A 14,431-nucleotide genomic window follows, 5' to 3' on the forward strand; every position below is an offset into this window, starting at 1 on the left:
GGGAGGCGGCACCAGCCAGCCGGGCGGGAGGCGGGAGTGGGGCGGAGGGCGCCGCTGTACACAGAGCCCTGACTCCCGCCCCCACCCCACCCGACCCCACCCCCGCCCCCCGGGACTCGACGGGCCGGTTACCTTTCTCCTCTCTCCACACCTTTTTCTTCTTGTTGCTGGGGTACATGTTGCTGTGGGGGTGGCTGGCTTTAAGCTGCAAGTTCCCCAGGCTCACGGGCAAACAGGGTGTATGCGGAGTGGGAGGGGTGGGAGGGGGCGCTCGGGAGGGAAAAAGTGGAAGAGGCTCCGGGTCCCGCGCCGCTCGCCGCTCTCCAGTCGCCGCCCTCCTCCCTCAGTACGCACTCGGCTCTGGCTCCCACCTGCCTCAGCTCCGCGGCAGCCACCACAGCAGCACCTCAGAGCCTGTCAACTAGGTCACGCCTCGCGCTAACCTAACACCCGCGCAGGCCCCGCCTCCCAGCCTCTAGCCAGCGCCGCCTCCCATTGGCTGCACCGCCCGCCGCTCTCCGCGTTCTAGCTACCGCGCGCCCCGACTTCGGCCCCAGGGCGCACGCGCAGGCGCAGGCTCGGGCCCGACGCCGAGGACGTTGGGGAGCTGGAGGGGGTGGAGCCAGGGCTCGAGGGGGCTGGAGGTGGCTCAGGACTGGGGCGGGGCGTGGGGCGGCCCCGCGGGAGCACCGTGAGGCGCTGGGCGATTCCTTGCGGCTTCGCGGCTCTGGGAAAACCCGAGGGCGTGGCCTACAGGAAGGGCCAGGTTCTCCAGGTGATTGCGCGCTGACTGGGAAAAGCTGCCTCAGGGCCTGGAAGAAGTGGAAGTGCGAGGAGATGTGAGTCAACACGAATTGTATGCTTTCACTGTCACCGCCCCGTGTGGACGGATTTTACCGGATAATCTGAAGCTTTCCTCTTGGTGGGCAAATATAACTGAAAGAAGTGAAAGGATTAGGAAATGGTTCCAGACCATATACAATCAGCTCCTTGACCTTGTAGTAAAAATTATGTATTTCACTCGACTCCGGTGAAGTCTGGAAGGAACAAAAGTAAACTGAACTACTCAAGGGTTTAAGAACCGGGACGTAGTGGGCAACCAGAACCTTATACTGGAAACGGAAAAAGTCACATCAAAGCAAGTTCAAGTGGGTGTTAACCAGAGCCCGTAATCTTATCGGTTTTATTCCCCCACCAATTGCTTCAGTCAAGGCGCTAGTCTAAAGGGCTCGCTTGAATCTGGGCAATGCTAGTCTGCAGGTGATCTGAAAACCCGGTTCCGTTCGAGTCCACCATAGGAGTAGGGTGACATAGAATTTAGAGGAAGTTTGGTAACCCCATCCCCAAATTTATGGTGTTTCTAAATATCAGACAAGGCTGATTTGGTGGATGTGGTGAATCCACATTTATTTGACAATTGGGGTGCTGTGTTATCTGTGTTGTACTTAAGCCAGGTGTGTAAGAGCAAATAATTATTTGGAACAGGTTTTTAATAATAAGAGGAAGAAAGGGGGGGGCCTTAAGAATTGTAAAGAATGAAATGTTTTGAGTAACAGGACACTCTCATGAGGATAATTAATAACAGTAAGATAATTTTATTAATTTTGACATTGTTTCTGCTTCTGTTTTTCTTTTAATGCTGTGAAGTACATAAAAATTTGTTTGAGAGAAATAGGGAAAGCTTCAAGAAGGAAGTGACATTTGAGCTAATAATGAAAATATGCACTCATTTGTTGGCAGTGGAAATAAAAGCAGGACTCTAAGGCACATTACCAAGGTAGAATCAATAAAAATTGGTAATGAAATAGATCTAGGGAAGAGAATAAGAAAGAGAAAGAATCTAGGGTTTCACGGTATAGTTGAGGAAAATAGCAATATTAATAATATTTGGCAATACAGGAGCAGTTTCAGATTTCACGGGAAAGATATTGAGTCCTTAGTTAAAATGCAAAATGCAATGTGTGCAGGAAAGTGCATTATACTGGGCACCTTCTCTTCTGTTACAACAGAGAAGCTGTTTCCACCCCAACCCAGAGCCAGTCCTTCCACCTGTGCTTTCTTTCTTTTTTTTAATGTTTATTTATTTATTTATTATTTTTGGCTGCGTTGGGTCTTTGTTGCTGTGCGTGGGCTTTCTCTAGTTGCGGCGAGCAGGGGCTACTCTTTGTTGAGGTGCGCAAGCTTCTCATTGCGGTTGCTTCTCTTGGTGCGGAGCACAGGCGCTAGGCGTGCGGGCTTCAGTAGTTGTGGCTCGCGGGCTCTAGAGTGCAGGCTCAGTAGTTGTGGTGCACGGGCCTGCAGTATGTGGGATCTTCCCGGACCAGGGCTCAAACCCGTGTCCTCTGAATTGACAGGCAGATTCTTAGCCACTGCACCGCCAGGGAAGTCTGCCACCTGTGCTTTCTTAGAAGCACTGCACTACTGATTATCCTTTATCTCATGTTGACTCAAAGAACTGGGACCATCCATCAACTTTTAAACTTTCTCAGGTTTCTCGCATGTTAAAATAAATAAAATAAAAATAAATACAAATGCTTCCCGTGATCCCACACTCCTACTGCTAAGGGAAGTTACTTTCCAAAGTAACTTCCTCCTTTCCAAAATGTTGTGTCAATTTTCTTGTATCCCACTTTCTGCTCTTCAGTCCACTCTAACCTGGGTTCTATCCTATAAATAAACTGAAACGGCTGTTACTAAGGTAATCAATGGCCTTCATGTGATATTTAATGGACATTTTTCAATCTTTCTCTTACAAGATCTCTCAGCAGCATTTAATAGTATTAACCTCTTACTCCTCCTGACAGCATTCTTTTCCTTTAATTTTGTCAGCCTTTTGAGTTTCCTCCTGTCTGGTCATTCCTTTATAGCCTCCTTTGTTGGCCCATCTTCCTTTTCAGCCATTACATTTTGGAGTTCATTCTTTGAATAATTTCATACATATTCATGGCTTCAGTTATAACTATAATTCTCAACCAGGGGCAATTCTGCCTCCCTTGGGGACATTGGCAATGTCTGGAGACATTTTTGGTTGTCACACCTGAGGGAAAAATGCTACTGGCATTGAGTGAATGTAAACCAAGGATTCTGCTAAGCATCCTACCATGCACAGGACAGTCCCCTGCAATAATGTCAATACCGTTCAGGTTGGAAAATCCTGAGTTACATCAATGACTCCCACATTTATTAACTACAGGAAAGTTTTCTTACCCCTCTGCCCTGAATCTAGAGTTATCTTGTCAAGTGTGATCAGGTCATTTTACTGTTGTAAATCATTCAGTGACTTTGTGGGGGACTTTACCATGGATTGAACTGAGTTCCCCCAAAATTCATATAGCCCACAATGTGCTTATATCTAGATATAGGGTCTTTAGGAGGTAATTATGGTTAACTGAGGTCATAAGGGTGGGGCCCTAATCCAGTAGGACTGTGGCCTTATAAAAATGAGAAGAGTTCACACTCTCTCTCTCTCCCCTTCCCTCTGACTCCCGCATTCTAACTCCACTGTCCCCCATCATGTAAAGACCCAGTGAGAAGCCAGCCATCTGCAAACCAGGAAGAGAGCCTTCACAAGAAGCAGACCATGCTGTACCCTGATCATGGACTTCCAGCATCCAGAACTGTGAGAAAACTAACTTCTGTTGTTTAAGCCGCCCAGTGTGTGGTATTTTGTTATGGCAGCCCAAGATGACTAACACAGTCTTATAAAAACTGAATCATTTAGGAGTGACCATCACCTACCAATTCTGCTTTACCTTATACCATGCTCCACCCCCATCACCCATCTCTGATTCCAACCATAGCAGCCCTTAGTTCCTTGAACATGTCTTATTCTCACCACATGGCCTTTTCACATGTTTATCACTATACCTAGGACGTGTTTTGCTTAGTTAACCCATTCTCATTCTTCAGAGTTTAGCCGGCAAAATTCACTCCCTGGCAAAGCCCTTCCTGATTCTGACCCCACCTGACCTCTATGTACAGCTTCCTATTCTGTGTCCTCAGTACTCATTCATTTTCCTATAAAGCACTTTTTATAGTTTTTAATTATACATTTATTTTTGTGATTATTTCATTAATATTTGCCTTTCACTCTAGACTTATAAACTCTCTGAGGACGGGAAATATATCTTGTTGCTCACCATCCACAGAAAATGCACAATGCTTGGCACATAATAAAAATTTATTGAGTAACTGAAAGTTAAGTGAGCATCCGTAGAGAAATGCTGGCAAAACTAAGGAAGAGCACATGACACCAAAATGGGAGCCCCTAATTTAATGTGAAGACCAAGAGAGGAACTAACAAATAAAATTAATGAACACCTCAAAGAGTATTACCTTTCATCTTTAGCATATAGCAGATTTTCAACATGTAAATGAATGAGGCAGGGAGTGGTAGAAGGAGAATGAGAAGATGTGTTCAAAAGTGTAAAAAAGTAACTGCAATTCAATTTTCAGAGAAACCAATAATATGTTTTCAAGAAGATGTTTATGGTCAGAAATGTCAGATGTCTCACAGAGATCAAGTAGGATAAGAACCGAGAAAAGATAATTGGATTTATAGTCTATGTAAATTAGTGAAAATAAAAACAAGTAGTTGAAGAATAAGTGAGAGGCAACAAGCCAGAGGCAGTGATTAAGGAGTATTCTTTCAAGATGTTTAGAGGCTAAGGGATAAGTAGAAAAGATAGCAGTAGCAAGGATACGAGAGTCAAGGGAAAATTTTTCTAGGAGAGGTGGAATGAAGAGTTTTTAAATTAAGAAGAAGATTGGTACAAAAAGATTGAAACAAAAAGAGAGAGAGAGAAAAAGAAGAGAAAAGAACAAATGTTAGAGTGAAGTACCAGAGAAAGTAAATGTGGATAGAATCAAAAGTGAGAGAAGTTTGGATTTAGAATATAGGAAGTGCATTTCATCTTTTGGGATGAATTAGGAAAAAAAGAACAGATGGAGATTCAGAAATTTTTTTTAATAAAAAGAAAGGAAGTCGAGGCAAGATAGGTCAAATGGCCTCAGTTTCCATGAAAATAGGAAGCAAAATCATCTGCTGGAAGATGCTGATAATTCTGGATCCAAATGGGGACTGGAAAAAAAGGTTGTTTGAAGAATGTTTAATGGATGATATTAAGAGTTTAAATAAATTTTATTTAGATACTTTTTTAAAGTACAGAAGTTGGGACAGTTCTATTTTGAAGTCTCTTGGTGAGGGGAAAAGATATTAGGGACACTGGTAGACTGAATAACGGTCCCAAAGATCTCCAGGACCTAATCTCTAGAACTTATGAATGTTACTTTATTTAGCAAAAGGAACTTTGCCAATATGACTGAGGATTTTGAGATCAGGAGATTATCTTGTATTTTGGTGGTGCCTAAATGTAATCGCAAGTGTCCTAAGAGGGAGACAGAAGGAGATTAAACCACAGAAGGGGAGAAGGCAAATGACGATTGTGCAGATTAGAGTGATGTAGCCTCAAATTGAGAAATGTGGGCAGCCACTAAAATCTGGATGATTCTAGGCAAGGAATGGATTCTCTCCTGGAGCCCCCAGAACCAATTAGATCTGCTCTTAATTTTAGTCCTGTAAGAATCCTTTTGGACTTCTGACCTCCAGAACTGTAAGACAATACATTTCTGGGGTTTTTTTCTGTTATTTTTAACCCACTAAATTTGTAGTAATTTGTCACAACAGCAATGAGAATACAGGGAGTAAACCTAAAAATTCAAGGCAATAAATACATCTGTTTCTGAAGTAATTACCTGAACACACTGTAAAAGTTGGATATATTTTAGGTATGATTTCTCTACTAACTCCATTCTTTGGGTATTGGTAATGTTGCGATACTTTACCTAATATTCATTTTGATTTCTGGTCCTAGCCTTAAGGGTATTCATTCATAAAATGCCCATATATTTTAAGAGAGTAAAGAAGACATTTTTCAACACCTTTTAATGAAAGTTTATTGAAACACCCTTTTTTTTTAACATCTTTATTGGAGTATAATTGCTTTACAATGTTGTGTTAATTTCCCTTGTATAACAAAGTGAATCAGCTATATGTATGCATATATCCCCACATCCCCTCCCTGTTGCGGCCCCTCCCTCCCACCCTCCCTATCCCACCCCTCTAGGTGGTCACAAAGCACAGAGCTGGTCTCCCTGTGCTATGCGGCTGCTTCTCACTAGCTATCTATTTTACACTTGGTAGTGTATATATGTCAATGCTACGCTCTCACTTTGTCCCAGCTTACCCTTCCCCCGCCCCTTGTCCTCAAGTCCATTCTCTATGCCTGCGTCTTTATTCCTGTCCTGCCCCTAGGTTTATCAGAACCATTTTTTTTTTAGATTCCATATATATGTGTTAGCATATGGTATTTGTTTTTCTCTTTCAAAAATGTAATTGATGACTGGGATTTGTTTGTCTTGGTCCTAGTAAAATGTCAGCAGTTCCTTACCTGAACAGAGTATAAACATTTTCACCAAGATGGGGACCATAGCAGACTTGGTCCATATATTTCCTGTCCACCATAGCCTTGAGATCTTAGATTAAAGGATGATGTCAGGTTAGTTAATTGTGTTTTCACATAATTGCCGCTTGCATCTCTGGAGGTACCATAAAAATAAGAATTTCCAGCAACTCTGAACAGAATTCAGAGAGCAACTCCTACCTATTTCAAGCCTACCACGTATCTCTTACTGGAGAAGTAAGAAACTAGATATGGTTCCTTCCCCACAGCCTGCTCTGTCTATCAGCTGCCTTCATTCCCCGTTGAAAGGAACTTCCTGGCAGCTCATTGGCCCAAAAGTAAAGAAATTGTTGCTTAGCAACCAATTCCTGACCCCTACAGACCTAAAAAGAGGAAGCTTGTGGACCAGCCACCTAGTTCTGCCTGTGTTACAGTAAGAAGGAGCTGCTTAGGAGAAAATGAAGCCCTTGTCCCTGCTAATAGAGATATTGATAATTCTTGGGGTCACAATTAAAAGTAAGTTTTTCTGTCCTTATGGTTCTCTATGAGTGGTTTTAGCACTAGGGTGGAAGCTGATTAGAAAATCATATGTAACTTCACTATTTTCCTAATTAACACTACTTTTGGATAACTACTTTAAAATATTCAATTAGGATAAATAGTAATGATACTCTCATTTAGGACAATACGTGGGAAGGATGTGTGTGTGTGTGTGTGTGTGTGTGTGTGTGAGAGAGAGAGAGAGAGAGAGAGAGAGAAGGAGTGGGGTAGGAGAGATTGAGCAAATCTATGAGAAAAGGTTTACAGTAATTTTTATAGAGTAGGGATAGTTGAGACAGGTTAAGTTTTGTTAAATCTAGAATATCATGAAGATCTAGTTCTAGAACTTTAAATGAAAAGTATAGAACTCAAAGAGTGGTAAAGTTCTTTAATTTATATTCTTATAGTCTCTTATAATCTTTCCACAATAGCAATTCTACTTTCAAAGTTTCCATGATTCCTAACTAATTACTATCTTAAAATGGAAATTATTTTCCAGTCTTGTTTCTCTGGCCATTTAACGAGTTAATTTTTACCCAATCCTCAGATACTTTGCTCATCATGAATTCAATTTAAGGAATATTTATTTGCATTTAACCCAGGAATGCAAGGTTGGTATAATGTCTGAAAGTTAGTTAATGTAACACACCACATCAATAGATCAAATGACAAAGACCACATGGTCATCTCAATTGATGCAGGAAGAGCACTTGACAAATCAACTTCCCTTTTGTATAAAAACACTCAACAAACTAGGAATAGAAGGGAACTTGTCAACCTAATGAAGTGCATCCTCAAAAAACTGGCACCTAATATATTTAATGGTGAAAGACTGAATGCTTTCCCCGTATGGTCCGCCTAAGATCAGGAACAAGACAAGGATGTCTACTCTTGCCATTCCTATTCAACATTGTACTGGAGGTTCTAGCCAAGGCAATTAGATAAGAAAAATAAATAAAGATGGGAAGGGAGAAGTAAACCTATCTGTATTTACCAAAGACATGATCTTATACACAGAAAATCCTAAGGTATCCACTAAAAAACTATTAAAACTGATAAATGAGTTCAGCAAGGTTGCAGGGTACAAGATCAACACACAAAATTCTCTTGTATTTCTATACACTAACAGTGAAAATTTTGAAAATAAAATTAAGAATTAGTAAACAAACCAAAAATGAAACTAACAATTTCATTTATAATAGCATCGAAATAGATAAAGTGCTTAGAAATAAATTTAACAAAAAAGTGCAGAGCTCATACTCTGAAACTGCAAAAATTGTTAAAAGAAATTAAAGAAAACTTCAATAAATGAAAATACTTCCCATGTTCATGGATTGGAAAATTTAATATTGTTAAGATGGTAGTACTCTCCAATTTGATCTACAGATTCAATATAATCCTATCAAAATCCCAGCTTACTTCTTTGCAGAAATTAATAAAACAATCTGAAAATTAATATGGAAATGAATGTTCTTCTTGAAAAAAAAGGATAAAGTTAGAGGACTCACACTTCTCAATTTCAAAACTTACTACAGAACTACAGTAATTAAGACAGTGTGGTACTGGCATGAGAATAGACGTATAGATCAATAAAATGTCATTGAAAGTTCAGAAATAAATCCTCACATTTATTGTCAATAGATTTTTGGCAAAGATGCCAAAACATTGAGTTAATTGGGAAGGGGAATAATAATTCTTCAACATATGGTGAGGGCATCTGGAAAGCCACCTATCTCATACTAGTTGGACACCTACCACACGCTGTATATAGAAACTAATTCAAAATGTGTCAAAGACGTAAATATAATAGCTAAATCTTTAAAACTCTTAGAAGAAAACATAGACATAAATCTTTGTGACCCTATATTAGGCAATGATTTCTTAGATATGCCACCAAAAGCACAAGCAAAAAAAAAAAAACCAAACTGGATGTCATCAAAATTAAGCACTTTTATGCTTCAAAGGACATCATCAAGAAACTGAAAAGACAACCCACAGAATGGGAGAAAATGTTTGCAAATAATACATTTAATAAAGATTTAGTATTCAGGATATATTAATAACTCTTAGAACTCATCAAAAAAATGACAAAAACCCAATTTTTAAATGGGCAAAGGAATTGCATAGATGCTCTTCCATAGAAGCTATACAAATGGCCATCAAATGCATGAAAAGACATTCAACATTATTGATCATTAAGAAAATGCAGGGGCTTCCCTGGTGGTGCAGTGGTTGAGAGTCCGCCTGCCGATGCAGGGGACACGGGTTCGTGCCCCGGTCCGGGAAGATCCCACATGCCGCGGAGCAGCTGGGCCCGTGAGCCATGGCCACTGAGCCTGCGCGTCTGGAGCCTGTGCTCCGCAATGGGAGAGGCCACAACAGTGAGAGGCCCAGGTACTGCAAAAAAAAAAAAAAAAAAAAAGAAAATGCAAATCAAAACCACAATGATATATTACATCATATCTATTAGGATGCCTATAATAAAAAAACAAAAAAGGAAAGTAACAAGATTTGACAATGATGCAGAGAAATAAGAACATTCACACATTGCTAATAGGAATGTAAAATGGTACTGCCACTGTGGAAAACAGTTTGGCAGTTCCTCAAAAAGTTAAATTTAGAATTACCATATGACCCATCAATTCCACTACTAGGAACACACCCAAGAGAAATGAAAGCATATGTCCACACTGAAAATTTGTATACAAATGTTTATAAAAACATTATTTATTATATTTAAAAGGTAGAAACAAGCTAAATAAATGGATGAGTCGATAAACAAATTGTGGTGTATACATACTATGGAGTTCAACCATGAAAAGGAATGAAGTACTGGAACATACTACAAGTTGGATAAACCTCAAAAACGTTATGATATGTGAAAGAAGCCAGATACAAAAGGCCACATATTATATGATTTTTATTATATGAAATATATGTGAAATATCCAGAATAGGCAAATCCATAGAGACAGAAAACAGATTAGTGGTTGCCAGTGGATGGGGGAAGAGATAATGGGGAGTTATTTAATGAATATAGAGTGAATTTCTGGGTTAAAGAAAAAGGATTTTTTTGTTTGTTTTTTATTTATTTTTTTGGCTGCATTGGGTCTTCATTGCTGCGTGCGGGCTTTCTAGTTGTGGTGAGTGAAGCCTACTCTTCGTTGCCGTGCATGGGCTTCTCATTGCAATGGCTTCTCTTGTTGCAGAGCACGGGTTCTAGGTTCATATGGGCTTCAGTAGTTGTGGCGCTTGGGCTCAGTAGTTGTGGCTTGCAGTAGTTGCTCCACGGCATGTGGGATCTTCCCGGACCAGGGATCGAACTCATGTTCCCCTGCATTGGCAGGTGGATTCTTAACCACTGCGTCACCAAGGAAGACCCAAGAAAAAATTCTGAAACTAAAAAGAGATGGTGGTTGTGAACGCACTAACAGTCACTTAATTGTACACTTTAAAATGGTTACTTATATATTATGAACTTCACCACAATTTTTTAAATGGTACAATGCTTTGGAAAGCAGCCTTGAAGTTCCTCAAAAGATTAAACATAGAATTACCATATGATCCAGAAATTACACCCTAGGAATGTATCCAAGGGAACTGAAAACATTCCCATGCAAAAACTTGTACACAAATGGCAGCATTATTCATAGTAGCCAAAAAGTGGGAAAAAACTAATGTTCACCAGCTGATGAATAATAAATAAACTTTGTTATATCTATGCAATGGAATATTATTCAGCAAAAAAATAAATGAGGTACAATATGGATGATCATTGAAAATATTATGCTAAGCAAAAGAAACTAGACATAAAAGGCCACATATTGTGTGATTTCATACAGATGAAATGTCCAGAATAGGCAAGTCCACAGAGACAGAAAGTAGTTTGCTAGTTACCTAGAGCTGGGAGGTGTAGGGGATTTGAGGAGATTATGGCTAAGAGATTACTTTTGGGGTAATGAAAATGTTCTAAAATTAAGATGATGGTTGCACAAATCTCTGAATATCCTAAAAGCCATTGACTTATAGGGAGAAAAAAAATATTTAATAAAAGTTACGTGCCAGGAGTATGGGAAGAATATCTAAGACACAGTCCTTGTCCTTGAGTAGCTTAGAGTCTAGAACAAAAAAACAAGTAAACAGGGAATAAATTGTAAAGTGTTGTAGGTATTAAAATAGAGGCATTTATAAGATACTGTAGGGCACAAATCGGGGAGGCCAATTCTACCAGTGTGCAGAGCAGTCAGAGGGCTTCATAAAGGAAAGAACATAAACTGAATCTTGAAAGATTAGTGAGTGTTCACTAAGCAGGCAAAAGAGAACGAGAACATTTCAGACCAGGTAAAGGGAACAAAGACACAGAGGAATAAAAGAGCATGGTCTATAAATAAGTATGTCAGTTTGCTATGGTTTGGGATATAAGATGGAACACAGCAGTTGATGAGGGGAGAGGTAGGCAAAGACTGCATGATAGGCTTTGAAGTTTGGGCTTGATCCTGTGAGCAATGGGAAGTCATTTAAGGGTTTACTCATTGAAGAACATGAATAGACTTATGCTTTTTCAAAGTGACTTTGGCAGTTGAGAGGTGGATGGATTCTAGCTGTACAACTCTAGTGACAATGTAAACAGTAGCAGACTACTGAATGGCCCAAACAAGGAACTATGAGGACTTAAACTATAGCGATAGCAGTGGGGACTGAGGAGTAGATGGAAAACAAGACTAAAGAGAATAGTGTCATAAGAGTCCAGAGTGAGAGCGTGCCATGAAGATGGGAACAGCCAATAGTGCCAAATGCTGGAGAGAGTAGGGAAAAGAGGTAAGAGCCAACAAGTGACCATTGGATTTAATAGCTGGAGAAACCACATTGCCAAGACAGTTTTATCAGAGAAGCAGGGACAAAATTTGACTTCAGTTGGTGGGAGTGAACAGGAGGAGAGAAAGTAGAGACAGTAATGATGAGTACAGAGCTCTTCCTGGATTATGACACTGTGCCAGGGTCAGATGCGTTTTCAACAGATCATTTACTGATTGCAGGTGTACAGAGACCCAAGGAAGTAGTTAGTGGGGGAGAAGACGTTTGCTTTACAAGCTAGTGCTAACACACCTAAGGTTCACACATAAAATCAGCCCTTAACCCCACTCTATTTTTTGTCTTCCTACCTCTCTACCCCTACTTCTCAAGGCAAACCAGGTCTGTCCTTTTTCACTCACATGTACCTTGCAAGCTTGCATGTTGCCTTTTTTTTTTTTTTTTTTTTTTTTTTTTTTTTTTTTTTTTTTCCCTTAAATGATTATAGAAGTAGAAAGGCTGGTTCTTCACTCTCTTTCCTAACAGGCAATCCTCCAAAGTGGTAAATACTAGACCAGATCTTTTCTCACTAAGTATTTCCTTTTGCTTATCCCTGGACCAAAATATATTTCATGAATGAACAAACAAAACGTCATAAAGGAAACTCTGGGTTTTATAGTAGCTAGCTGCATTTAGTTTGTGACATTACAGGTCTTTTGCTAGGTGCATGGTATCTTGTACTGTTTGGATAAGTTTGAGCTATGGAATTAATGACTCTTGGTCTTCATGGATTAGAGGCAGGCTGCAACTAGAGTTGGGTTGGTTTGCAGGCACTCACTTGGCAAATATTCGGTTTTCTATCATCCCAATGACATTTCTGGGTGGCTGGAGGTGGGGGACCCAATACTTTCTTGAAGGAGAAAATTATTACTTTTTCATTTTCACTTGTTGACCTGCAGGCCATTGAAAAGTTGGAGCCTTTTTTTTTTTTTAATATTTATTTATTTGGCTGTGCCAGGTCTTAGTTGCGGCACACGGGATCTTTTAGTTATGGCATGTGAGATCTTTAGTTGCAGCATGCAAACTCTTAGTTGCGGCATGTGGGATCTAGTTCCCAGACCAGGGATTGAGCCCAGATCCACCAAGCATTTTTTGCTTGATGCTCAATATACTTTGATTTCACCTCTGTAAAAATATTGAAAGAGGGATGATGCCATAACTATGTGATTTTCCCTGACTCTGCATTCACCTCGGGAAAGTTCTAAAATAGTTACCAACATTTTTCCCTTTTAGTAAATCCTCAGGAAAAAAGTAGTTGATGCTTATGGAAAGAATGAGCAATCTATCCCAAAGTGTAGCTTACAAAATGGAAATAAAACTAATAGTGTGTTTTTTCTGTATCCACCCTATCCATTCAGATGCTGATTTAAGGTAGTATAAGGTATATAACTGAGGCAGAAAAAAGACATTGCCAGAAGTTCCAGCTCTAGATTGTCCAGGATTCAAGGTTTCTCTATCCTGTCTCTCTTTTCAGGAGTAATTTCTCACTGTCATACAAATTCTGCAATTAGAAAAAAATTAAGTAAAATTCAAATACAAACTAAAATAGAAAGTTCATAACAACTCTGTCCCCTGATAGTCCTACCCACCCAGCAACCCTCTTCCTCAGTTAAAAAAGGCAAGTAGCTCATCGATCTCACACTAATCGGTGGTCAGAAAACAATTGCCTAGCAATCACATCTATATTCCTGGAGGGTCCAGAGAGAAACCACATAAAGGCCAAGTCCTAGACATGTGGCAGCTGATTCTGGGCCTAAGCAGTACAAGCAGGCAATGTCTTACTGCTTAAGAAATGTACTTCCATTACCAGTTCTATTTTGAATAACTTTTGAAATCCAAGAATTTTAAATTACCTTTGCTTCCTTTCAGTTTTGTTTGTTTTTTAACAGAGTAGTTCTTTTCTTTTCAGTTAATTTTATTTATTTATTTTTTGGCTGCATTGGGTCTTCGTTGTTGCGTGGGGGCTTTCCCTAGTTGCGGCAAGCAGGGGCTACTCTTCGTTGCGGTGCGTGGGCTTCTCATTGCAGTGGCTTCTCTTGTTGCGTAACACAGGCTCTAACCACGCAGGCTTCAGTAGTTGTGGCACGTGGACTCTAGAGCATAGGCTCAGTAGTTGTGGTGCACGGGCTTTGTTGCTCCGCAGCATGTGGGATCTTCCCGGACCAGGCATCAAACCCATGTGCCCTGCATTGGCAGGCAGATTCTTAACCACTGCACCGCCAGGGAAGTCCCTCAGTTCTTTATATTATGCCTCTAAACAGGGAAAGAATAAATTGTCAGTATCTGGAGCATCCTTCCTTGCAGAGAAGCAGGAGGGAGCAGGTGTGTCATGGTGGGACCATTGACTACTAGAGAGAAGTTTGATTTCTGTGTTATGTTAGGGATCAGTAAGGAAACTCATTTCTGCTTTGTCCCGAAATATGTAAAGCTTTTCCTTGTATTCATATCCTAGAGTCACCTGAAAGGTTTCTATATTAACCAATTACTGTTACTCTTTGGAACCATCCAGTAGGACAGCACTCAGTGGGGAGAGGGCAGCCCTCAACCTGGAGATCTCTGGGAGAATAGACGCCCCTGCTG

General features: G+C 40.3%; 2 protein-coding genes across 2 annotated transcripts in view; one reads left to right on the top strand and one right to left on the bottom strand.

Annotated features, from left to right (window-relative positions):
* The window catches only part of MACROD2 (mono-ADP ribosylhydrolase 2), an 81,251-nt gene extending 81,073 nt beyond the window's left edge, over window positions 1–178 (bottom strand). The window contains exon 1 of the mRNA XM_007450209.1: window positions 133–178. Coding sequence (XP_007450271.1) covers window positions 133–178 — 46 coding nt within the window. The remainder of the gene's footprint in view (window positions 1–132) is intronic.
* Window positions 179–6,843: 6,665 nt separating this feature from the next.
* Window positions 6,844–14,431, top strand: part of SEL1L2 (SEL1L2 adaptor subunit of SYVN1 ubiquitin ligase) — a 113,794-nt gene continuing 106,206 nt past the window's right edge. The window contains exon 1 of the mRNA XM_007450193.1: window positions 6,844–6,977. Within this exon, the coding sequence (XP_007450255.1) occupies window positions 6,920–6,977 (58 nt within the window). The 5' untranslated portion in view covers window positions 6,844–6,919. The remainder of the gene's footprint in view (window positions 6,978–14,431) is intronic.

This window comes from Lipotes vexillifer, unplaced genomic scaffold (genome assembly GCF_000442215.2).
Source record: "Lipotes vexillifer unplaced genomic scaffold, Lipotes_vexillifer_v1.1 scaffold137, whole genome shotgun sequence".
Taxonomy (NCBI): Eukaryota; Metazoa; Chordata; class Mammalia; order Artiodactyla; family Lipotidae; genus Lipotes; species Lipotes vexillifer.